We start from the raw sequence: 24,304 nt of genomic DNA on the forward strand, positions 1-24,304 counted from the left end.
AAATATTTTAGTTAATACACAAGTTTTTAATAATGAAAACTTATTTATTTAACTTTTAATTATTATTTTATTTTATTTTTAAATAGTAAAGTATAACTTTAATAAAAATTCTATTAGCAGTAAAAGTATATAATTATAATTATTTATAATTTTACACCTATATGTTAAGTAGTACGGAGGCAGCGGCCAAAAGTTCCTGGCCCCCCCCTGTGTGCGCTAGCCTTTAGTGGCTTAATGTGGCGTAAGAGATGCTTGGCGCGCACCGCGGGGTCGTGGCGTACACAGCTCTCCTCTTAATACTATACTCTATAAACTTTTAAAATCCATCAAATCCTTATTATATCTTACTGTTTATAATAGGTAACTTATATAAGAGCTTAGGCCCTTTACTATAAAGATTTACGGTAGTATAAATATTAATATTTAAGCCGCTATTAGAACAGCGTCTCCGGCATTAAATTACACTAGCAGTAGCAGCTAAGAGCGCTGCTGGCGCTGCCCTTACTACTATCTTCGCGATACAAGAAGCTTATAAAATATCTTAAGAACTACCCCAAGAGCCTCTAGAGCCACCCCCCAAATCACCTCCCAAACTACCATAAGCTCTACCTCCAGAGCCACGACAAAACCCACGACGGCGCCTACCAATTAAGCTACGTAATATAATGTTTATTAAGCCCAAGCAAGAGCCATAACGGCAGCAGGAGCCACAGCAGCAGCAGGCTAAGTCATTAAAAGGAAAGTGTCGAACGTTGAGGTCACTGTCAGGTACCACCTTATGACTCACACCCTGTTTCTATTACCTATTACCGACTGAGTGGGCAATATCGACCTGGTGGCGATTGAGTAATAGTTCCAAATCGTCGTCAGTGTCGTCGTCAGTGTCGTCGTCAATCTTTTGCCCTACCTCATGTATATAGAGAGCTTCTAGAGCCAGCTTCAATCGACAGAGTTCTTATGAGTGACTTGTCCGTCCGACAGAAAGAAGCCACGGTAAGGTGGTGGGCGAGGTGCTAGACGAGGTACTGGACGAGGTACTAGACGAGGTGCTGGACGAGGTGCTGGACGAGGTGCTGGACAAGGTGGTAGGCGAGGTAGTAGGCAGAAGCAGTAATTCTATATATCACCACCACACCAGGTGGCTATTATAATGTCATATATCTACACTCTCGTCGTAAAGAGCCAAAATCCATCTTCTATACCAGCTTCCTTCCTAATTCGGAACGCTAAGAAAGTAGTTTTGTGGCTTATTGGTGGCGCATTTGTGGCGCAAGGGGGCCAGGAACTTTTGCCCGCTGCCTCCGTAGTGGAGTTATTAATATATAAAGTTAGCTGATTTTTATGTAATTTTGGCTCACTAAGATATCACTTCCGCTGTCGCTAGCCAGCGCTAACGTGGAGGGACCGCGAAAAGGAACCCCACATACCCAAGGACGACCTGAACGCTGCAATTATCGCCACCGCAACCATGGGAAACGCTAACTCTGCCATATTAGATAATATTGCGTCAGGGTCAAACTGTATGTGTCTTCATGCTCGAACCTGCGCTCGTCGCGTGCTCCGAGTTATTGAATATTTAAGCCCTGACAGGTTACAGTTGATCGAGATGAAGTGGACAGGCTGCGCAAGCGGTTCATGAAGCTAGATAAGGTATGTTCATTTCTTCTAAGGTGTCTTATGGTCTATTTTAAGCGATATAGTTATCTAACCTTAAATATTTTCCGCGTAGGATAATTCTGGTACAATCGAGCGCGATGAGTTCCTTGCTTTGCCTCAAGTTTCATCCAACCCCCTCGCAACCCGTATGATTGCCATATTCGATGAGGATGGCGGCGGCGACGTTGATTTCCAAGAATTTGTGTCTGGCCTTAGCGCGTTCAGCTCGAAGGGCAATAAAGAGGAGAAGCTGCGGTTTGCCTTTAAAGTCTACGATATTGATCGCGATGGCTATATCAGCAACGGAGAATTATTTATTGTGCTCAAGATGATGGTTGGAAGTAATTTAAAGGATCAACAGTTGCAACAAGTATGTCCGGGATAACAAGAGAACGTCGGTAAGCTGAGCGCATTATGCTGATAACAAATTATATCTGCAGATAGTGGATAAGACAATCATGGAAGCAGACCTCGACCGTGACGGAAAGATTAGTTTTGAGGAGTTTACGAAAATGGTTGAGAATACGGATGTGTCAATGAGCATGACCCTAGGTAAGGGTTACTATGAACCGTAAATTAAGTCCGCTAACATACATGCAGATCAGTTTTAATTGTTCACCCTCATTATATCCCGTTTTGGCTTGGCAGCATAGAGTTTATGGTTAGGGTTGGGAATTCCTTATTGCTTATTTCCTTAAAACACATCAGCTATTACTAAGTGACTCTGTCTATCCCAAATTTACGCAACTGTGCACCTTGTGACACTATGAATAGCTTAGAAAGTCGTAGGCGTTGGTAATGGTGTACAGTAATGACCCGTGATACTAGCTTGGTCAGATAGACTCGTGCACATAATTATTGTGTTTGTTTTGGTTCTCGGGTGTCTCTAAAGGAAAAGACCGCTTATTAAAGACTACTGAAAATAAATTACTTGCGGCTCTAGGTTCCTTAAAACAACGGCTAATGACAAGACAAATAGTATACAAATGCATCAATGCGGTCGAGTAGAGTCTGATTAAGGCTGGATCTTGGGAAGCTATCTCCGCATGCTCGGAGTTCACCACAATTAATAGGAGTCAAATTTCAAGCACTTTTCTTACGGTCACGAGTTTTCCCCTACGCTATTTCGGAATTATCACCCAAAATTTAGTCTTTGCGTGTGGCCAAGCAGCCAGGCTGCTGAAAAGTTTTCAGTTCATACTTTAGTTCTTGCCTCTAATTATTAATTTGCTTTCCGTAAAAATGCCTTCCTTTGCCGTCTTTACACTTCACCAGCTTGGAAAGACCTTGTAAGATTTCGGCAAATAAAATAGGGTACTGCTTTCTATTCGAATCCGTTACTATTATATACAATAAAACCCAACTCTAAGACTACTATAAGTAATGAGAATTCTCCTAAACGAAAGGAGTTATTAACCTTGGAGCCAGGTGTTTCTAGTTAGTAATATAACTAGTTTAGAGCTTTAAGTAGCTTATATCTAGTTGGTTTTGGAAGCTTTTAATTAACTAAGTAACTAGCTAAACTAGTACGTCAGGATAACGGGGAGTGGCGTAGGAAATTTAGTTCTGCTAAGAGTTTTTTTGGGGCCAAGGGCTAGCTTTCCGCCATATCCGCCAAAGCCTAAGGGCGTGTTCGGTTGCAGCTCCAGATTAAATCTGGAGGCTTCAGAACCGAGTCGACCCGGAGCCTCAATCTGATCTGGAGGTGTCTGTTCGGTCAATCTGGCGACTTTCTGATCTGGAGCTCCTTCAGATCGGCAACCGCGTCAAATTCGCACGCTTTACCGTATATAGTAGTTGAACTTGAGCTCTTGGCGTCAGATCAATCTGGAGCTTTTTTCTCCAGATCAATCGTCAAGTTAAATCTGGAGCTCTGCTCGTGCCACCATGCCCCCACCGCCACCACCCTTACCTACTGACGCAACACCATTCCTTACGGATAAATTCCCCATGACAGTTGACCAATGTCGTGCACCCGTCTCCCAAAACAGGCGATTTTCATGTCGGCAGACGCAGGGACAACCGGATAAACAGCTCGCACTCGTTCCCAAACGTCATTTTCCGCGGTCCCAGATCAGACCCCACTTGCTTTCGTTATGTTTTTTTTTACCTTACACCAGACCAGTTTCAATTCCTACTTCTATGTCACCCTCCCCCTCTCCTATCTCTCGCAACACTATCCATTCATCACTTTTTGATCATGGCTGACCTCTACCTGGGATTTGATCTGAGCACGCAGCAATTGAAAGGTACAGACCATCCCCGCTTCAAGCTACCCCGCCATAGCTTCTGCAAGTTGACATTACGCATGCCTCTCCAGGCATTGCAGTAAAACCTGATCTCAAACTCGTCCACGAAGCTAAGGTCGACTTCGACGCGGATCTCTCCAAATATGGCATCGAGAAAGGCGTCCTCACCAATCCCTCCGAGGGCGAAATCTTCGCCCCCGTGGCTATGTGGCTAGAGGCTGTCGGTCTTGTTCTTCAGCGGCTGAATGATGACGGGTTGGACTTTTCCAAGGTCAAGGGTGTTTCGGGTGCGGGCATGCAGCACGGAACGGTATTCTGGAGCAAGGATGCAGAGTCTATACTGGGTAGTTTGGATGCGGACAAGACGCTGTTGGAACAGTTAGAGGGCGGATCGAAAGGAGAGAGAAAAGGGGCTTTCAGTTATCCATTCAGTCCGAATTGGCAGGATGCGAGTACGCAAAAGCAGTGTGATGCCTTTGACGCGAGATTGGGTAGTCCTGAGAAGCTGGCAGAGGTTACAGGGAGTAAAGCTCACCACGTACGTTCCCTATTGGTTTTATGGATACAGAGGCTAACGGGATGTCTATCAGCGCTTCAGTGGTCCCCAAATCCTCCGCTTCCACCAGAAATACCCTGGCGCCTATCGTGAGACCTCCCGTATCTCCCTCGTGTCCTCCTTCCTCGCCTCCCTATTCCTAGGCAAGGTTGCTCCAATCGATATTAGCGACGTTTGCGGAATGAACCTTTGGGACATTAAGAACGCCTGCTGGCATTCAGACCTTGTTTCTCTTGCAGCCGGCTCCGAGGGTGTGGAAGGCCTGAAATCTAAACTTGGCCACGTCTCCAGAGACGGCGGTGCCAGCTTCGGCAACATATCACCCTACTTCATCCACCGCTACGGCTTCTCACCATCCTGCTCCATTATCCCTTTCACAGGCGACAACCCGTCCACGATCCTCTCCCTCCCCCTCCGCGCCTCCGACGCCATCGTCTCCCTCGGCACATCCACTACCTTCCTCATGGCGACTCCGCAATACAAGCCCGACCCCGCCTACCACTTCATGAACCACCCAACAACCTCAGGACTGTACATGTTCATGCTCTGCTACAAGAACGGCGGCCTAGCCCGCGAACGCATCCGCAACGCCATCAACACCGCTGACGCACAACCGCCACACACCTGGACCGCCTTCAACAACACCGCCACGCAAACCCCAGTGCTAGGCCAGCCATCTCCCGACCCGGCCGCCGCGCCCATGCGTCTGGGCCTCTTCTTCCCGCGCCCGGAAATCGTCCCCAACGTTCACTCCGGCACATGGCGCTACCTGTACACGCCGGGCTCGCGCACGCTCGCGCCCGCGCATCCGGCGCCCGACAGCCCGGTCTGGCCCATCCCGCACGCCGACGCCCGCGCGATCCTGGAGTCCCAGCTCCTCTCCCTCCGCCTGCGCGCCCGCAGCCTCGTGGCCGCCCAGCACCCCCGCCCGCCGCAGCCCCGCCGGATCTACCTCGTCGGCGGGGGCGCGGCCAACCCCGCCATCGCGACTCTGTGCGGCGAGGTGCTGGGCGGCGTCGAGGGAGTGTATAGGCTGGATATCGGCGGGAACGCGTGCGCGCTGGGGGCGGCGTATAAGGCCGCGTGGGGTGTTGAGAGGGGGGGCGGGGAGGCGTTCGAGGAGTTTGTGGGGGCAAGGTGGAATGAGGAGGGGTTTGTGAAGAAGGTTGCCGAGGGGTATCGGGAGGGGGTTTGGGAGAGGTATGGGGAGGCGCTGAGGGGGCTTGAGGAGGTGGAGAGGAGGGTGTTGGAGGAGGCGGGGGCGAGGAGGGAGGATCAGTGGGATGGGGTGGAGGGGTGAGGTTTAGAGGGGAGGCTGATAGGGGTGGTGATGTTTTTTGGGGGGGTTGGGAGAGGTGGTGAGGGGTTTGGGTTGCATGATGCAGTTTGGTAGGTAGGTAGGTATAAGTAACCAAAACGAAGGGTATCCGATTGCTCTACTTTTCGCCTGCCCGCCTACCGCAAAACGCCAGCCACTGCATACGACACACGCATCGCGGCCCAAAGCAATGCAAAACCCGATCCCTCATCCCCACATCTAACTCACTACACTCCTTTTGAATCCCCCCAAAAAAGAACTCCACCCTACACAGGCGACGCAGCGGCCTCCCTCCCTTTCCCCATAACCACCTTCTCCGCATCCACATCCTCCAGCTCCGGCGAATCGTGCTGCTCGTGATGGTGCGGCACACGCCTCCCTTCTAACTCCTTGACCTCAACCTCGACCTCCTCCCCAATACTCAAATTGAGCAAGATAGCCAACAGCGCCGTGACGGCAAACCCCGTCTCCATCACCAGCACAACGGCATCACAGAGCCCCGCCAGCGCGCGATTGCCGCCACGGTACGTGAACACGCCGTCGAACCAGGTGGGCACCAGCGTCGCGCCGTAGCCGACGGCCAGCGAGGCCGTCAGGATGAAGCGCGTGCGCCGCGTGAAGGGCACGCGCGAGACGATGGCCATGCCCGACACGGCGACGGCGCAGAAGAGGAAGGTCGTCATCCCGCCTAGCACGGGCGCGGGGATGGCGACGAGGGCCGCGGCGAATTTGGCGAAGACGCCCATGATTATTAGGAACATGCTGTTTTTGCGGTCTCGTGTTAGCGAAAGGGAAGGGGGGAAAGGGGGAGTAATCGGGGCTGGACGGCGGGAGGCGGGCTGAGGGGAGGCAGGTTGAGGGAAGGGAAGGGAAGCGGATGGGAATCTAGTGGGGTCAAGGAGCGGGCTTACCAGCAGCAGTACCCGGCTTTGCGGTTCGCGCACCGTGTTAGGGCGATGACGCCGTTGTTCTGCGCGAAGGTCGACATGGGCGTGATGGTCATGAGGGCGGCGAGCATACCGTTAAGTCCGTCGGCGAGGATGCCGCCCTGGATGCGGGAGTCAAAAACTTCGCCGTCGACTTCGAGTTGGGAGACTGGAGGGGTGATTGTTAGCAGAGTGCTTAGGGTGGCAGGTCTGGAAGGGGAAAAATTGGGGGAAGGGAAGTGGGAATTTGCTTACCATCGCAGGTTGCAGTGATGTCTCCAATTGCCTCGCACGCGCAGATAATGAAAATGGTCATCATTGGGAGTACGAGCGGGCCGTAGACTGTTAGTGGGAAGGTGTGAACCCAGACAAAGGAAACGGCGGGAGCCTAGAAGCCAAATTAGCTGGATGCTTTCAATGTCATGATAGAAGCTTGACTTACAGAATCGATGCCAGAACGATCAAAATAGCCTGTGGCACCGGCAATGATGCATCCAACAAGCAGTCCCATAATCACGGATGCCGATTTCATGATTGGAGAACCAAATCTCTCGCACAGCAGGATCGTGACGAATACGGAGAATCCAAGGCCTGGAAAGAGTCAGTTCAGGAGTTCGCATCCAGCGGAAATATCACATACCGATGTACTGCGCGGAGCCCCAAGGCAGCGCGTGAGGTGCTCCAAGTTGCGGGCAAACAGCAAAAAAGCCCGTAGCAGTCGTAGGATCAGAACAAGGCCCGCTGCCACCAGCCCATCCCTTAAATCCAGTACCGATCAGACTCACGCCAATCAGCATGACGGTGGGACCGGTGACGATGGGAGGGAAGACCTTCCGAAGAGTCTTCGGAGGGAAGAATGACAGGGCGATTTCAACGAGAGAACAGCAGGCTGCTGTACCAAGGAGCGCGCCGTAGGCTTGTGGGCAGGGGAGCTTGGAACCATCCGCAGCGAGTTTGCAGTATCCGTTTGAATACATCTGCGAGAATGCTCCAGAGGCGACGGGGATGATGGCGAAGGAGGTTCCGACAACAGAGATAAGACCAGTGCCAATGTGGTACTACCGTCCCATGCGGTATTAGCCGTGCCATTTAGCAAGATGCGCATAGTCACCCAATTCTTTCCAAACTAGCCGTGCAGATTTGCGGAAAGAGTACTACTCACGGGTGTTTTCCTAATGTGGAACCTCGTGATTTGAATGGCGGACAAGATGCCGCAAACGATAAGCGCTGCAGAAACTAGGTACTGCTGCTCATCGGTTGCGAGATTAACTCCTGCTTCACCGCTGAGAATAATTGCAGGTGTTATGACGCCTGCTAACATGGCCAATGTGTGTTGTAGGCCTAAAAGGAGAGCAAGGAAAACCGGCATGTGGTCGTGCAGTCCGAAAAATGGAGGAGTGACATTTTCCTTGCCCATGAAAGGAAGGTTGGGCATGAACAGATAGCCGTAGTCATAGCTCCCAATGAGCCCCTCTCGAGTCAGGAAAGTCCTCTTCAGAACTTTGATGCAGTGGGCGACATTCTTCTTAGGGTGATAGTCGGGTCCAATGACATCGGGTCCTTCGTCAGCGGCCATGGCGATGGTTGGAGGAACTCAAGGTATGCCTTGGGTAGTGTGAGAACTGTTTGAAGCTGGAAGACTCTAAGCTGATGCCAATGTCGTAAGCAGTCCTTATACATAGCTGCGAGAAGCTCCAAGAGCCCCAGAGCTCCAGAGCTCTCCAAGCAGTTCATCGGTATCGGCCGACTACGGTCTGTGGAGCGCAGGACGCCGGCGAGGCGAGAGAATAAGCCTTGAGGGTTCTAGGCGAGGTTGCTTTTTCTTCACAGCTGGCATCGAAGCTTCTTCTGCAGCTATCATACAACGGGTAGAGGAACCGATTCGCAACACCCTTGGTGGCTTCTCAAAGAGCTGTCTCGAAGCTCACCTCTTTCTAATTCGCGGCATTAAGTCTCCGTCATTTGTAGCGTGGCGATTGTGGCTTGGGCCAGTCCAACCGCCTCCCGCATACACGGAAAGAGCCCGTCAAGCTTATCAACAGCCATTGTCAGCCATCGTGAAAGCATGAAAGCCCGAAAACCCTCATTACTGCGCTCTCGCTTACTCCCCGGACGCCATCGTGGGGACATTTAGAAAAGGCGTTACCCCAGTTGAATGGAAATTCATTGCGCTTATCGTGACCCTTTTTGCCAAAAGAGATTGGTTCCAGAGGGCTTGGCATCGCAGACTTCCTGTGAACGGTCGGAGGTGACCGCCAGCGTCTTGCAGAGACTGATTTTCCACCATTTGGTTGCATCTCGATTCGACCTCACCACGAATGACAGGAAAATAATATAAACGCCGCTATGCCTCAAAAATTATTATCCACAAATTATACGGACTCAACCAAATACATGGGTTGTTGTTACTCGTTGCACCTTGACCCTAGTTGCAACCAAAAATGCTCTATACCCACGCAACCATCATTACCGTCAACACCAATCGGGATGTCTTCACCAATGGCGCCATATTTGTTCGTGGAAATCTTATTGCTGATGTTGGCAGGAGTGAAGAATTAATCCTGAAGTATCCTGAAGAGGAAACCTACAATCTCGAAGGCCATATCGTGATCCCCGGGCTTATTAGTACTCACATGCATACTGCCCAGACTCTGCTACGAGGTTCGTACTTAGCCCGGCATCACAACCTACGCTATACTCATAGCAACCTACTAATTCATATTCAGGCGCTGCCGACGATCTCGAGCTAGTCTCATGGCTATGTGAACGGATTTGGGTGCTACAAGGAAACTTCACTCCAGAAGACGGCTATGCAGCCGCAAGAATCAGCATTGCCGAAATGCTCAAGACCGGAACCACTTGTTTTCTCGAGAGTATGGTGAGTCGAAGCTTATCTGTTATAGAATGACCGTGTACCTTCTCGGAATACAGTAACAGTCACTAACTTGGAATCCAGTTCGCAAACCGGTACGGCTTTGGTGGCCTATGTAAGGCTGTTGAAGAAAGCGGCATTCGCGGCTGCTTAGGAAAAATCGTCATGGATATCGGGACATACGCGAAAGATCCAAAATGGGCCATGCACCCCGGTCTGGTTGAAGACAGAGAGATGTCGCTGCTCGGAGCCATCAAGATGCGGGAAAGGTGGGATAAGAAAGCCAACGATAGGATACGTATATGGTTCGGCGCCAGAACCCCTGGAGGTGTCTCCGAAGGACTCTACAAGGAAATGGCGTCCATCTCGCGCGAGAAGTCCATCCCGATAACGATGCATTGCGCCGAAGTGAAAGCAGATCGGGAGTTCTTCGCCTCACTCAGCCCACCACAGACTCCAATGTCTTTCTGTGATAACGTGGGACTGCTCGGCCCTTCAACTGTTCTGGTCCATATGGTCCACCTTGACGACACTGACATTGCAAAGCTAGCTGAGACGAACACACACGTCGCACATTGTCCGACGTCGAACGCTAAACTCGCATCCGGCATCTGTCGCGTCCCGGAATTGCTCAACGCTGGTGTGAACGTTGGTCTTGGAACGGATGGCGCACCCTGCAACAATGCAAACGACTTGATGCAAGAGATGAAGCTCGCTGCCATCATCCACAAGGCAAAATCGTATGACCCGACGCTGGTGCCTGCTGAAACCGTGCTGGAGATGGCAACTATCAACGGCGCCAAGGCTCTTGGTCTGGAAGATCATATTGGCAGTCTTGAGGTTGGAAAGAAGGCCGATTTTGTCGCCGTTGATATGAGGAGGGTGCATCTACAGCCTTACTTCAGTCCTGTTAGCGCCATCGTTTATTCTGCAACTGGAGCTGATGTCAGGATGGTAGTTGTGGACGGAGAGATAGTGGTTGAAGGTGGAAAACTGAAAACAATGGATGAAGAGGAGGTCTGGAAAGAGGGTGAGAAGAGGGGCCATGAGATCGCCGAGCGAGCTGGACTTGGAGAGAAGGTTAAAGGCAGATGGCCAATAATTGTGTAATTTTGAGGTCATGGTCTTCTGTCAACCTGTGGAACTTTAGATGTCAAACGACTGATCTTTGAAGCTCTAACTGATAACTAAATACGTCGTAGCAGATGACAACTTCCTCATATATATATAGTCTCTTTTTCTTCATAGATTAATCTGCACACAGGGGTGCATATACTATTCTATTAGTTATATAAGTTATAATCACTGTATAATCTAATCAATCGAAATCGAAATCAATCTTTTGATTATAATTGCATGTTTATAATATATAATTACCTAGGGTAGGAATAGAATATAGTGATAAAGCTTTAGTGTTAAGAAAGTTTTTATTAATTTTCCTACTGTATAGTCGGCGCTAACTGGGGGGCGCTGAGCGTGCTGTTTTATATATAAAAAACGTTCGTGCAGGCTTTCTTAAAAAATAGTTACTATATACGCGCCTACGGGTCACTGCGTATATTATCTAGAGTTCACTCTTAATCACCATCCTGTTTACACCTACTTGCCTAACTAGGAAATCGGTGTATAAATAATTAATATAATCAATCGGAATCAAATGCGGCGATTTTATAAGAGTCAAAATCTATAGCCTGATTGCGATTGCGTTGATTATGTGCATCCCTATTGTCGACCTAAATCTGACTTACTTATTACCGTCTTACTACTGCCTCAGTTACTCATTGGCTCGATCACCGACTCGGTCTAAGACCTCTTCCTTATATATATATATGGAGGCCTTAGAGCCACATATAATAGACAGAATTCTTATTCCTAATTGTCTGTTTAACACCTATCTATATATAAGTCCTCATTTCCTAACCTGGATATTTCCGGTCAACACCTTATACAGAAATTAGGGGTTTATAGAGTACAGCCAAAAGGCCTTGCGATTTGTAATACCCTTATAATGCCTAGGACATATTGTTCGTTATATTTATCTCTTAAGTACTTTAGACCCTCGTCCAACACTACATAGTGTGGTAACCGCTAAACGAACGGCCACTTATATAAGCGCCTTTGCTTAGGGAATATCAGCTAGAGACACAGTGTAAGGGATCTTTTAACCCTTACTTGGGCTTGCAGCCTTCCTTCCCTCCTTATCGGTTCGTGTCGATCGGTAGTCCGTGCACTGATGAGTAAGTAAAAAATAAGGACTCTGTCTATTTAAACTATAAAGAAAAGAAGCTATTTATATATAAGGTAGGTGTCTAAAATAGGGAGGTATATAACTAAAACGGGGGCAGTAATATAGCCGGAATAGGAACAAGGATAGGGTAATAGGCTAAATTTAACCTAAATCGACACCCCCCCCCTAGCTTTAAGCCTCCATAGGTTAAAGCTATATCGCGGGTCTTAGCATAGTATTAAGTTAAATTTACCTTTGTTGGGAATGAGGCAATTTGCCGTCACGTGATGGCAAGTTGCCATCACGTGTCGCCGCGGCACTAGCGTGGCGAGGAGCCTTAAGCTCCTCGCCCTTCCTTATTCCAATTAATAAGCTTTATTAACTAACATCACTGTAACCTACTCGAGTAGTTGTTATTGGTAAGTCACCCTGTGTGACTAACACTGATTAGTGGTTAAATATACAGTTAACTATAGAGTAGCTAGGTTTTTGAACAGAAGAGATAGTCTCGTGTAGGGGTGCCATATGCGCTTATATGGAATGGATCCCGGCGATACTATGCTACCTTAGACTTACGGAAAACTAGTAATAGAAGTGTCACTGAGTACTAGGAGATACTAAGTTGCGTCTATTACGCAGAACAACCGCGTTTATGAAGATTTGGTTGAGTACTTTAGGTTAGAAGTGTCACTGAACCTAAGGTCCTAAGTTAACGTCTAAAACGCGTCGAATAATATCTTAAATTGCCTACCTCTTGACAGCAAACCTACGAGATCCTATAAAACCGAAAATCCTACCTACCTTTGATGTACGACACCCTGTCGATTCTATACCTACCATGGCGTTAACCTACCTAAAGAAGTATGAGGAAGACATTAACCCAAAGACATGGAATAAAGCCATAATTGACCTTGCAAACGCTAATGAATAAGACTTAAATAGATTTTTATTACACCGTATGGCACATTACAAGGACAGTGAATATAATGATACCGCGCTATGGGGATGTATAAAGGAGGACTTTGTTGGATGGACAAAGGAAATATGGGCCCCTGTGAACAAGGATATCGTATGGGACTTCCGTAACTTCCTTCGGGAGAATGGAGTATTTGTCCCTAAGGACGGGGGTACTATTGGAGACAATATTTAGGAGCAGGTTCTTGACGTAAAAGAAGAGCACGAATGGACTGCACAAGAGATTGAGTACTAACTACGCACTATGAGGAAGCTTAACTTACGATGGAATCCAAGTAATACACCACAAGAGACGCGTTCTAATTCCATTGCTCTAGGCACGAGTTCTTCCGTTCTATATCTATTGCCTCTACCTCTATCTTTAGTTCCCTAGAATCTACTAATTTAACCCGTAACTTTAACTACTGCCTCTTAACACGAGCAAGTACAAGATCCCCTTGCTTTGCGATCTACTAACCTTTAGACTCTACCGACCAGACCTACATCCCCACTGTAGCCTGTAATACAACTCCTACCTCCTCCATCTTAATCTTAAATCGGAGGTAGTTTAAAATTGCTTATAGAGCTTGCGAAGCTCTATTCGGATTAGGAGAAGAAGTTTGGCGGGGAATTATACGATGTTCTCAATTCGAAACTACGTATCTTCTATAACTGTTGCTAGAAGGTAGGAATAGAGTCTGATTAATACCACAACGCCTATTCCGTTATGCTTAAGGGCCGAGCTAGTACCTTCTATTATGATCGTTTGGTAGGAAAAGGATACGATTTCAACCGTATAATATATGAGTTAAGATGCCACTTTGAAATAAAAGAGAATAAGTAGCAGTATATGTTAGAATGGAGAGAGACTACCTTTCTAAGGATCATTGCTATAAACCCAGGTGTCCCTCGGCTTGATTGTCTTTAAAAGCTCTTCGATTAACTTTAGACAATTTAGCGTAGTTTATCCAAATTATATCAAGAGGACTTCAGCCTACGTGATTAAGTCATTAGCGCATGTTGAGGTGTTGAAGAATGTAACCTTGCTCTCTTTAATCCTGTAAATACTTACGAAGGAGTGTATGCTCAATTAAGATCTTCTGTTGGCACCGTTCTACGCTTTTAAGAAGTACAGCAATTTAACGCCTAACTCTAACCTACTTTGATTGACCCGCCCGACTAATACAATTACAACTAGACTGATCGAACATATAGTGGCCGGGGTAGGCAATACGGCAGAGGGTATAATTAACGACCATGAGGTAAAGGTGGAGGTCCTCGTAGAGGTTCATTTCGAAGTGATCGCTAGAAGAAGTGCTACGTTTGTGAGAAACCGAATTGCTGGTTAACTAGGCATTCTCTTGATGAATGAAAGGAGGTATATAATAAGTTCCGCCAGAGTGTAAAAAACGTTGGAAATTGTAAGGTTACTACGGCCTATTTCTAAAGCTTCCTGGTTTAATATAAAGGTGTAGAAGATCTTAAGGGTGAGGTTAATGAGGCCGAACAGCTCCTTATAGATATGGAAATTGAGGAGTACTTACCCGACCAATACTTTACTAAGTATGGTGAGGTAGATGGCATATAAACCGTCACTATTCTTAATGACCAATCTACGCTCTATTTTACCACGAAGTTAGATATCTTTAACAAGCCAAGGGAGAGTTCCGCGTTCTCCTTTGATAACAAATACTCGGTGAACGTCTTCTATGGTATTATGCTAAATACTAGAGCCGCAGGAGTATCTACAGTAGGAGAACCTTAAGTTCGAGCCCTTTAGCAGCTTAATAACTCTATTTAGATTAACTATTTAACGGCAGGCTAACACACGATTCGTTTTGGTAAGGGTACTGCGATCTCTATTGGCACAATTAGGGTCCAAACCCCCTTAGGGTACATTACCTTTTACGTCGTTCCTACGAACACCCCGTTTCTATTTTGCATCAGAGATATGGATAAATTAGGCGTTAAGCTTAATAACCTTAAGAATGTACTCATTTAGGGAGATAATTAGGTGCCCGTCGTACGCAAGTGGGGTTACCCCTGGTTACTCCTTTATTAACTAGAAAAGAGTGTTGCTTAAAGCCATTTAACTAAGTCAGAGTTACGTTAACTACACCGTCGTTTTGGCCACCCATCCGTTCACCAATTGCTTAGGGTTCTTTAGCGGGTAGGCCATAAAGTTGAGGTTAAGGCAATTAAGCATCTTATAAAGTACTGCTATTAATACCAAATGAACCAGAAGTCCCCTGGCCGATTTAAGTTCACCCTTAAAGATAACTATAACTTTAACTTCTGTATTATCGTTGACGTTATATATCTTAGCGGTAAGCTAGTACTCTAAGTTGTTGACTTCTTAACCTCCTTCTAAGCCGTATGATTCTTAAAGGATATGTTAGCTAGGAACGTATGGGATACCCTTTAATTATACTGGATTGATGTCTACCTAGGACCCCCTAATTAAATCGTCTATGACGTAGGAAAGAACTTCTTATCCGCAGAGTTTCGACAATAGATAAAGGCAATGGCAATTGAGGTCAAGGAAGTCCCTGTTGAGGTATATAATAGTATTAAAAAAGTAGAACGATATTACGCGCCATTACGCCGCGTATATGAGATTATCTCTTTAGAATTAGAGGACGCTAGCGAAGAACTTACCTTGCAAATGGCTGTTAAAGCTGTTAATAATTCCGCTGGCCCGGATAAACTTGTACCTACGTTGCTAGTCTTTAGCGCCTACCCTTAAATGACTGACGATTCTCCACCATCTCCCTCCGTTGTGTAATAAGCTGAGGCTATTCATAAGGCAATAAAGGAGGTACGACGTCTCTACGCCACACGCCAGGTTAACAACGCACTAGGAATGAGAAATGGCCTAAACACCTTGACTACGCTCGATCTGCCACTTTAGTCTGAGGTACGCGTATGGCGTAAAAAGGGAGGATGGTTAGGCCTACATCAACTTATTATAATTAATGGTTAAACTTACACTATTCAGATGCCTTACGGACCCACTTAATTCCGTTTAACTGTTATTAAGCCTTACTACAAAGATAATAGTTCCAAGCCTTTGCAGGATACTATAGAAAATACTCTGGAGGAGAGCCACGATCAACGTGCTCTAGAAGGCGACCACGATCCTGATACAATTGTAGTAGATACGCCGTAACTACGACGCGGTAGAGGTCGCCCGAAGGGATTATGAAATCGCCAACATCTTGTTAATTTCGAAGAGCAATTTGTTGCCGCCATTGAGAATAGAGTCGAGCTATCAATGGCCTTTATGACAGCTAAGGAGAAGGCTGACTTTGAACTCGTAAAACAGCTCCGAAAGGAAGGTCGCATTATAACTCTAGGAGCTCCTTTCCAAGCATCCGACAAGTAGGAGATCGATGGTCTCATTGCAAGAGGGGTCTTTAAATTCGAGAAGTATGACCCTACTAAGTTCAATGAAGTTCGCATCTTTAAGTTAAGAATGGTTAACGAGATTAAAGGCAAAGCTACTGACGCCCTATTTAAGAAATTAAGGCTTGTTATCCAAGGCTACAACGACGATGGTAAGGAGGTAATTCTTACACAATCTCCCACGATTTAACGAGCCAGTTAGCGAGTTATTGTTGCACTAGCTCCCTCCCTAATAAAGAATGGAATGGCAGTCTATCTGCGAGATATCACTTAGGCCTATACCTAATCAGAGACGCACCTTTAGCGCTTGATATTAGCATACCTTCTAGAGTAAATTCGCCACCAATACTCCGAAGATACGATCATGGTTATGCTTAAGCCATTGTATAGAATCGCAGAGGTAGGAACTCACTGGTGGGCTACCTACAGCAAGCACCATAAAGAGAAGCTTTTGATAACTACTTCTATATTCAATCTATACTTCCTTATCACAACTACGGGAACTCTATTTGGAATCGTCGGCATGCAAACCGACGATATAATTATCTTAGGAGATAACCGATTCTTAGCTCTTGAAGAAGACGAGCTAGTGAAGGCAAATCTTATGGCAAAGCTAAAGGAAAAGCTTAATTTGACAACACCATTACTCTTCAATGGATGTGTCCTTTCCCTAAACGAGGATTCCATTGCTTTATGCCAAAAGGGTTAAGGCAAGAAGATTAACGTTATTGACGTTAATTCTCCAAAATAAGGATACGTAGAGTAACGCGCTCGTAGAGCTTATATCGCTTCTATCTGTCAACCTGAGGCTTCATTCGATCTCTCTGTTGCCGCTTAACACCAGGAACCAACTAAGGATAACGTCCTTGCCCTAAATAAGCGTCTCTCCTAGCAAATGAACCATCTCGACTGGGGACTACTCTACGTGCCTGTTAATCTTCCTACCGCCAAGCTCTTTGTATTTATCGATGGATCGTTCACAAATAATAAAGATTTTAGCTCTTAGCTAGGATATAAGATCATTATTGCGAACAAATCTACCGGAGAGAATGACTTCACAATCTACGGCAATCTTATCTATTGGAGCTTAACCAAGAGCAAGCGCATTACTCGAAGCGTTCTAGCGTCAGAGATATATGGAATAGTTGGCGGAGTTAACATGGCAATTGCAATTGGAACTACCCTAAAGATGATTACAGATCGACTTAAACTTCCCGTTATCCCTATAATCGTATGTACCAACTTATACTCCCTCTATAAGTGCTTAGTTAAGCTTGGTACTACAAAGGAGAAGCGCCTTATAATCGATATTATGGCACTTCGTCAATCCTACAAACGGTGAGAACTCTTTGAGATTTGATGGATTAACGGTTAAGATAACCCAGTAGATGTAATGACGAAGGCAAACCCAAACAAGGCTTTAGAAACGTTTGTTAACACGAATACTTTACGCGTACGAGTTGAAGGTTGGGTTAAAAGGGAGTAAGAGCATGACGCTCTACAGACCCTGATTTCAACCAGCCAATCAGGATTTTCCATGCCCGGCATGGAAAATCGCTATTGGCTCGCTTACAGCTAGCGCCTTGGCGGCCCTGACGGCCCTAACACGATGTCTACCCACGACTCCTCAGCAAGAAAGCACCACGTGCTAAGAGGCAAATTTTGGGACAGCGAGACTTATATTGCAATGGCAATAGTAAGTAAGGAGGATCTATATTTGTTACGATAGTCAAGCAGTATTTGTATATAGAGGGCAACCACAAAAGAAGAGTTGCCAGTGTCGGGAATGAGGCAATTTGCCGTCACGTGATGGCAAGTTGCCATCACGTGTCGCCGCGGCACTAGCGTGGCGAGGAGCCTTAAGCTCCTCGCCCTTCCTCATTCCAATCAATAAGCTTTATTAACCAACATCACTGTAACCTACTCGAGTAGTCGTTATTGGTGAGTCACCCTGTGTGACCAACAACCTTTATTAATTTAGATCCTTTCCTTAATATTAACTAGGTTTAATTAATAAACGAATATCTTATACTTCTGCTTTAGCAGAGATTTTATTAAGCCGTCTGCTACTATTACTGTAGTAGGCGTCCAATTAATCTTAATTCGATTGTTACGTACCTCTTAACATAACCAGTAGTAGTGCATATTAACGTATTAGAGCTTTATAGATAGCTCTAGTCTATCCTTTATAAGTAGTTAAATCGTCTATAGATTGTTATAGTTAATTATTTGCCTATTATCTAAGGTTAATATAATTTCTTTAAAGAAGTGACTCTACTAAATTAATTCTGTTTCTATATGCGATAGAGCTATAAGCTTTACCTTAGTGCTTAACTTTATTACTAACGTCTGCTTAGTAAAGCGCTAGTTAATTAGTCTCCCGAATAGGATAAATAGATATCCTTTCGTACTATATTTACTTATTAAGTTATCTTTAAACGCTATATTGCTTGCTTCCGTAAAGACCTAACTCCTTATATTATGTCCTAAGTATTTAATTATAAGCGTCCTTATTTAATATAGGTAGGTAATTACTTAACGGGCTGCGGCGTTATATAGGGGTAAGGGGTTTTATAGGAATTCTAATAGCTTACTTAAAGCTTAAGCTGCATTAGGTCTTATAATATAGGTCGCGTAAAGGAGTAATCTAATTATCCTCTAGTGGACGTAAGTGTCTTAATTTAAAGCTTCCTCTAGGTTTAGTAGGAGCCTATTAGTGCTTATAGGTATAATAACTAAGCGCATATTAGTTAAATAAAAGTTATTAGCAATCTTCTTAATATAGGAGTCTTAATAGAGCTATAGCTTCTTTTAACTCCTATTTTTTAAGACTTAAATTCCTAGGAACTAGAATAGCTTACCTAGGTCCTTTATCTTGTACTTCTTTATAAGTGCACTCTTAAAGCTTAAAAGCTTAAATTGGTTCTTCTTAGAGTATATAGCATAGATATTGTCTATATAGAAGAATATAATCAGCTAATTATTACGGTAGAGGTACGGCTCTCTAGCAACGGGCTTTAACTCTAGCTTAGTTAGTTTATTACCAAAACTTTACGGTTATATAACTAAGAGGACTATATAAAAGAACCTTACTTTAACCGGCGCTACTCTTCTTCTCCTTTCCTTTCTCTAGCTTTAGATCCTCGTTTATAGACAATCTAATTATATAGGCTTACGCGTCTTTCTTAACGTGTCTATACTTTAATTAATTAAGTCGCTAATATTATCTAAAGTATTACGGACGCTTTAAGTACGATGTTACAACTACTTAGAGAGAAGTCGGAAGAAGCTAGTTGGTTAATTCGGGCACGGTCTACGATAGAGCCGGTAGAGCTATGTGACGAGGAATGGTAACCGAGGTCACGTGGGGTAATCTGTATAATCTATAGGATCTGTGTAATCTATGACAGAGTAGATAGAGCACACGTACATTACGTATAAGAAGGATTTCATAGGAGTACGGTTATGTATTTAAGGACCCTTAGTCCCTACCTAGATAGTTCCTTCCTTATAGTAATTCTTAGAATATAATTGGAGTTAATCTATTAGGCAACCACTCCACCAGTTATTATCTTGTTAACCTTTATACTTATATTACCTACATACCTAGCCCAATAACGAGCCTACCGTAGTTCCTGCTATAAGGTTCCATTACACAATTACTACCTAGTTACGGTATTAAATACAGAGGGTCGAACAAAATGCCACCAAAGGCACCAGCCACGACGCCATTGATGGCGGCAACTACTTTAAGGTCAGGTAACGACACTAGTATGGCAGACACTAACTCATAGCAACCTATAACGGTCGGACAACTATAAGAGATAGTTAACCAGTTGACAGAAAATAATGCGATGTTGGAAAATAGGATTAACGGGATAGGCGTAGCAAAGGTTAAGTTACCATCGATTGAAAGGTACTTAGGAGAGAGATTAAAGCTCAAAGGATTCCTAACATAAATGCACTTTAAGGTAGCACAGGAAGGAGCAAAGCTGGCAACACCTATGGATCAAATAGCCTATGCAGGACTATTCTTGACAGAAAGGGCACTTAAGTGGTTTAAGTCTTACCTTATAGAGATACAAGCGAATAGCATGACGACCACTAATTAAGAGGTACGGTTTATGTTCTTAAGCTGGAATGGATTTGTGGAACGACTTACGCAAATATTCGGAGACCTAGAGGCAGTGACCATAGTGGAAAGGAAACTCCAAGACATTACGCAACAAACCTTAGCAATTAAGTATATAACGCAATTCCAGACGTTAGTAATATAAGTAGAGTGGAATAATAGGGCGCTTATGGCACAGTATAAGTAAGGACTTAAGGCTAAAGTCTAGAACGTAATTATCCTGATGGAAGACGCGGATACCCTGAGGGAACTAATAGATTAGGCGATTAAGATTAACAATTAGATCTACTAAAGGGAATAGGCTAAGAAAGGCTAGGATAGAGTTCCATAGTTGTATAAGGCGCAGAATACGTAACGATAAAAGCTAAGTCAAAAACTATAGTATGGCGCAGAGCTAATGGACCTAAGTAGTACCAGAGAAGCCTATAAGAGATAGAGTAAGAAACCGTGGAAACCTAGAGGATAAGGATTAAGTAATTAAAGGTCTAAGGAGCAGAGGCCGAATTAGGGATCTCAGTAGCAGAAGACATTTAGGCGGACTCTACAGCAAGAAAAATGGTTTAAGGAAGGAGCTTGCATAAATTGCGGAAAATAGGGTCATTACGTCAGAGACTGTAGAAGTGGGCAGAGTTACTACATAGTAAAGGGCACGAGACCAATAGACGACATACACGTATAGAGGGATGACAATGTGCTGCGAGGAATAAAGGAATGTTTAATTAAAAGCTTTGCGTTTTATTATAACAACGCATACCGGATTTATAAAGACGCTAAGTACGGCTCAAGCTATTAGCTATAAGAGCTATTACCTATAAGATATAGAGGAACCAACGAACCAGTTCGCAGATCGAATATTAAGGACGATGAATTTGACACAGGTGAAACATTTTATAACGATGAGGTAACGAAGGCAGCTTACTAGGAGCATGCGGACCTTAGAGATGTTATACTAGAGGTAGAGGATGATTCCACTACAGAATAGGGAATATTAGTAGGGATTAAGACCCCACTAGATACGATGTCTATCGCTTTGCGAGACGCAAGGGAAGTAGGACTACAAATCACTTCGGCACTCGATAAAGGCAAAAGGCTACAAGCTTAAGATTTTCAAGACGAGATGCAAGACGACCGAGATTCTCAGGACGAGATGAGGCAAGCTTAAGGACCTACAACGAACAATAACCGATGGAGCAGAATAACAGCTTAGTTTAGTAATATACGAATAAGCTTAGGACAAAGTTTCCTAAGGGCATAAGACTCTTAAGATAAGATAAGTAAGATTTAAGACTCTTAAGACGAGATAAGAACACCAAGCAAGCCTAGTTGGACTAAGGCTGGAGTAAAGCTTAAGATAGAAGCAAGCTTGGGATCGAAAATCCAAAAGGGATAAAAATTCGGAGTACGAATTAGGACACCTATAAGTAAGAGGCAAGAGGCTTCTTTATAGATCAAAGAATCTACGGTATAAACAGCAATTAGACTGGGAGACGAATACATAGACCTAGAAGACTTATTAGTAAAACATAATGTTCGGACTAAAGATCGAAAAGTTAACACCAAGATTAAGAAGTAAGAGAACTTCAAGGATTAGAGTATAAGACGCAAACTAAAAGAAACCATAGAGGAGTTTAGGCAAAGAATCATCGTATAGCAAGAATAGAAACTAGATAAGAGATCTAGCACATTGGGACGTATAAAGGACAGAGTACTAGTATAAAGAATTACCAATAGGCCTAGGGCAGGCACACTAAGAGCCAAGTAGCTTACTAAACTGGAAGATAAAGAGGATCTAGGAATCCCTATTAGGTTTGAGGAACGACATATAAAGGGCTATTATAACGCAGTAATGAGAAGGTACTTCCTTACGGATAAGCCGTATATACTCTAGTAGCTGTACTAAAAGTGGTATAGGCAGAGGTATAACGACGAGTAGGAAGATTTCTACATGTGGTTGGATGAGAAAGTTATCTAGGACTACCCTATTATAGAAAAGGCCATAACGTATATTAAAGGAGCCTTAATTATAATATTAAAGGATCTAGAGAAACGATTAAAGGACTAGAGAGACGAGAGACGTATCTTAGTACCTACAAATAAAGTCGCGACGTTCAGATCAGCACGATAAAGGTTTAAACTTAAGGATAAAGACGAGTCAAGAGTTAACCTAAAGCACCTAGCACACCACACGCTATTATGGATTGTATATATAGACGACATATATAAAATGCATAAAAATCCGAAAGAAAAGAATTGGAAATACTTTATAAGAATATACTAGATAATAGACAAGCGATAGTACAGGAATGCTAAATATATACATAGATGGCATCCAGCAGAAGTCTAAGAGGAAGGGAGTCTAGTACTTTAACTAGGAAGATTCCTTACGGAAGAATGCTTAGACGGACGATAGTAGTAGGCAGAGTTAGTAACAAGCAAGCTGGCTTGCTAGCTTGGCTTACTTGCTTGCTTACTAATTAAGTAAGCCAGCAAGCTGAAAAGCCTATTTTGGGCAAGCAAGCAAGCCGAATAAGGCTTAGCTTGCTTGCTTGCTTGCCCGCTTGATAGGAAATATATATATAAGTTTTGGCCGAGACTTAAATCTGGTAATACACTTTTGGTGTTGAGTTTGATGATTTCGTATACAAATATGCTCCGTTTAATTGTTTTTCCGCGCCAAGCTTTCTTACGTATTAAGTCGCGATCTATAATCAAGGAGATCTTTCTACTATACCCCCCCCAATACCACCAAACTAGTAGCTATCTACTAGATCTACTATCAGCTATGCCTTATGATCTTACCGAAGCCAACCTAAACGCGATAGCNACTCCGACGCCTACAATCACTCTTTCCAAAGCTGTCGCTCCAGATGCATCCCCCTCGCTTTCAGATAATGATAATTTTGAGACAAATTATGATGGAATTGACTAGCAACAACTCGGCCGATATTAGAAGCCGTTTAGAGCCTTAGAAAGGAACGCAAGCTTTATCTATAAGTATAGATATCGGCTTCAACATCGCACCACCAAGCGACTATACTGGGAATGCAAGTATTGCCATNAGCATGCTCTACCTGGTGGCCGATTNGATATCACCTCTGCCACTTCTTCTNCGTCCCAACACCTTGCAGAAGAAAGGAAAGGCCACGGCTANAATAAACATGGCGCAATTGAATTTGATAAGAAGCGGAAAGCAACTGTCCTTAAAGTACTTAGTAAAAAATATAAGATCTCTNAAGGCCTTACAAATNACCTCATTAGCGGCTTTAATAAAACGACCTTCCAGCAAGCCGTAATTGAGTGGATTANNAATAATAATCATCCTCTACAAGAGGTCGAAACACCTTCCTTCCGTGTTATAATAGCCGCCGCCAATCCTAACGCCGAGAAGTGGATTTGGAAAAGCCACTGATTGGTTCGGCTTTATATAATGTAGGACTATAAGGCCTATTAGCCAGCCATAATTAACAAGCTTACGTACGCCCGTTCAAAGCTTTATTTCTTATTTAATGGCTAAACTACACGCAGTGGTAAATATTCTCTTACCGGCGTATGTGTTCACCACCTTAATTATAAAGGCAGAGTTGTTGACTACTTAATCGCTCTACCAGAGTTACTCAGCCGTTATACAGGAATTAACTACGCAGAAGTAATTAGCAACGTCCTTACCCATTTTAACGTCAGTAAAGAGAGGCTTGGCTATTTTATTACTAATAACGCCGCCAATAATGGCACTTATATAGATTATCTATCTACCGAACTTAACTTTAAGAAGGAGGATTGTTGGATTTAATACGTAGCTTATACGCTTAATCTAGCAGCCCAGTCAATTTTATTTAGAAAAGACAAAGACGCGTATAAGAATGAGGATTCAAATATACTAGTACGTTAATTAATAAATCTTAGCTTCCTATTCCCTCACTAACCTCTACTAAGCAGGACGAAGAACGCTTCCTTAAAAAATAGCAAAGGGAAGGCCCCCTTAGTGTTCTTATTAACATCCTTAATTCTA

The 24,304-nt window shown here is 44.4% G+C and overlaps 4 protein-coding genes across 4 annotated transcripts; 3 read left to right on the forward strand and 1 right to left on the reverse strand.

Annotated features, from left to right (window-relative positions):
• Positions 1-1,366: 1,366 nt before the first annotated feature.
• Positions 1,367-2,559, forward strand: K441DRAFT_669943 (EF-hand). Its single transcript, XM_067650206.1, has 5 exons — positions 1,367-1,520; positions 1,598-1,650; positions 1,730-2,026; positions 2,097-2,208; positions 2,257-2,559. Exons 1-5 carry the CDS (start codon positions 1,469-1,471, stop codon positions 2,265-2,267), a joined length of 525 nt encoding a protein of 174 aa, XP_067497486.1. The 5' UTR covers positions 1,367-1,468; the 3' UTR covers positions 2,268-2,559.
• Positions 2,560-3,716: 1,157 nt separating this feature from the next.
• K441DRAFT_333148 (D-xylulose kinase-like protein) lies at positions 3,717-5,903 on the forward strand. Its single transcript, XM_067641229.1, has 3 exons — positions 3,717-3,905; positions 3,977-4,443; positions 4,496-5,903. The coding sequence occupies exons 1-3, from the start codon at positions 3,857-3,859 to the stop codon at positions 5,759-5,761; spliced, it is 1,782 nt and encodes a 593-aa protein (XP_067497487.1). The 5' UTR covers positions 3,717-3,856; the 3' UTR covers positions 5,762-5,903.
• Positions 5,904-6,045: 142 nt separating this feature from the next.
• On the reverse strand, positions 6,046-8,281 carry K441DRAFT_690872 (Xanthine/uracil permease; the record flags this gene model as incomplete). The annotated part of the gene is made up of 7 exons (XM_067652428.1): positions 6,046-6,129; positions 6,175-6,541; positions 6,691-6,874; positions 6,961-7,093; positions 7,148-7,296; positions 7,346-7,763; positions 7,868-8,281. 7 exons carry the CDS (start codon positions 8,279-8,281, stop codon positions 6,046-6,048), a joined length of 1,749 nt encoding a protein of 582 aa, XP_067497488.1.
• Positions 8,282-8,716: 435 nt separating this feature from the next.
• K441DRAFT_647595 (uncharacterized protein) lies at positions 8,717-10,883 on the forward strand. Its single transcript, XM_067646864.1, has 3 exons — positions 8,717-9,366; positions 9,432-9,583; positions 9,662-10,883. The coding sequence occupies exons 1-3, from the start codon at positions 9,147-9,149 to the stop codon at positions 10,685-10,687; spliced, it is 1,398 nt and encodes a 465-aa protein (XP_067497489.1). The 5' UTR covers positions 8,717-9,146; the 3' UTR covers positions 10,688-10,883.
• The last annotated feature ends 13,421 nt before the right edge of the window (positions 10,884-24,304 follow it).

Source organism: Cenococcum geophilum (assembly GCF_001692895.1).
Source record: "Cenococcum geophilum 1.58 unplaced genomic scaffold K441scaffold_77, whole genome shotgun sequence".
In the NCBI taxonomy this organism is placed as follows: Eukaryota; Fungi; Ascomycota; class Dothideomycetes; order Gloniales; family Gloniaceae; genus Cenococcum; species Cenococcum geophilum.

Coding starts and splice junctions, on each gene's coding strand:
- K441DRAFT_647595 (XM_067646864.1), top strand. CDS start 9,147: ATGCTCTATACCCACGCAACCATCATTACCGTCAACACCAATCGGGAT. Junction 9,367..9,431: donor TGCCCAGACTCTGCTACGAG/GTTCGTACTTAG, acceptor ATTCATATTCAG/GCGCTGCCGACGATCTCGAG. Junction 9,584..9,661: donor CTTGTTTTCTCGAGAGTATG/GTGAGTCGAAGC, acceptor CTTGGAATCCAG/TTCGCAAACCGGTACGGCTT.
- K441DRAFT_669943 (XM_067650206.1), top strand. CDS start 1,469: ATGGGAAACGCTAACTCTGCCATATTAGATAATATTGCGTCAGGGTCA. Junction 1,651..1,729: donor GGTTCATGAAGCTAGATAAG/GTATGTTCATTT, acceptor TTTTCCGCGTAG/GATAATTCTGGTACAATCGA. Junction 2,027..2,096: donor AGGATCAACAGTTGCAACAA/GTATGTCCGGGA, acceptor TTATATCTGCAG/ATAGTGGATAAGACAATCAT.
- K441DRAFT_333148 (XM_067641229.1), top strand. CDS start 3,857: ATGGCTGACCTCTACCTGGGATTTGATCTGAGCACGCAGCAATTGAAA. Junction 3,906..3,976: donor GAGCACGCAGCAATTGAAAG/GTACAGACCATC, acceptor ATGCCTCTCCAG/GCATTGCAGTAAAACCTGAT. Junction 4,444..4,495: donor CAGGGAGTAAAGCTCACCAC/GTACGTTCCCTA, acceptor GATGTCTATCAG/CGCTTCAGTGGTCCCCAAAT.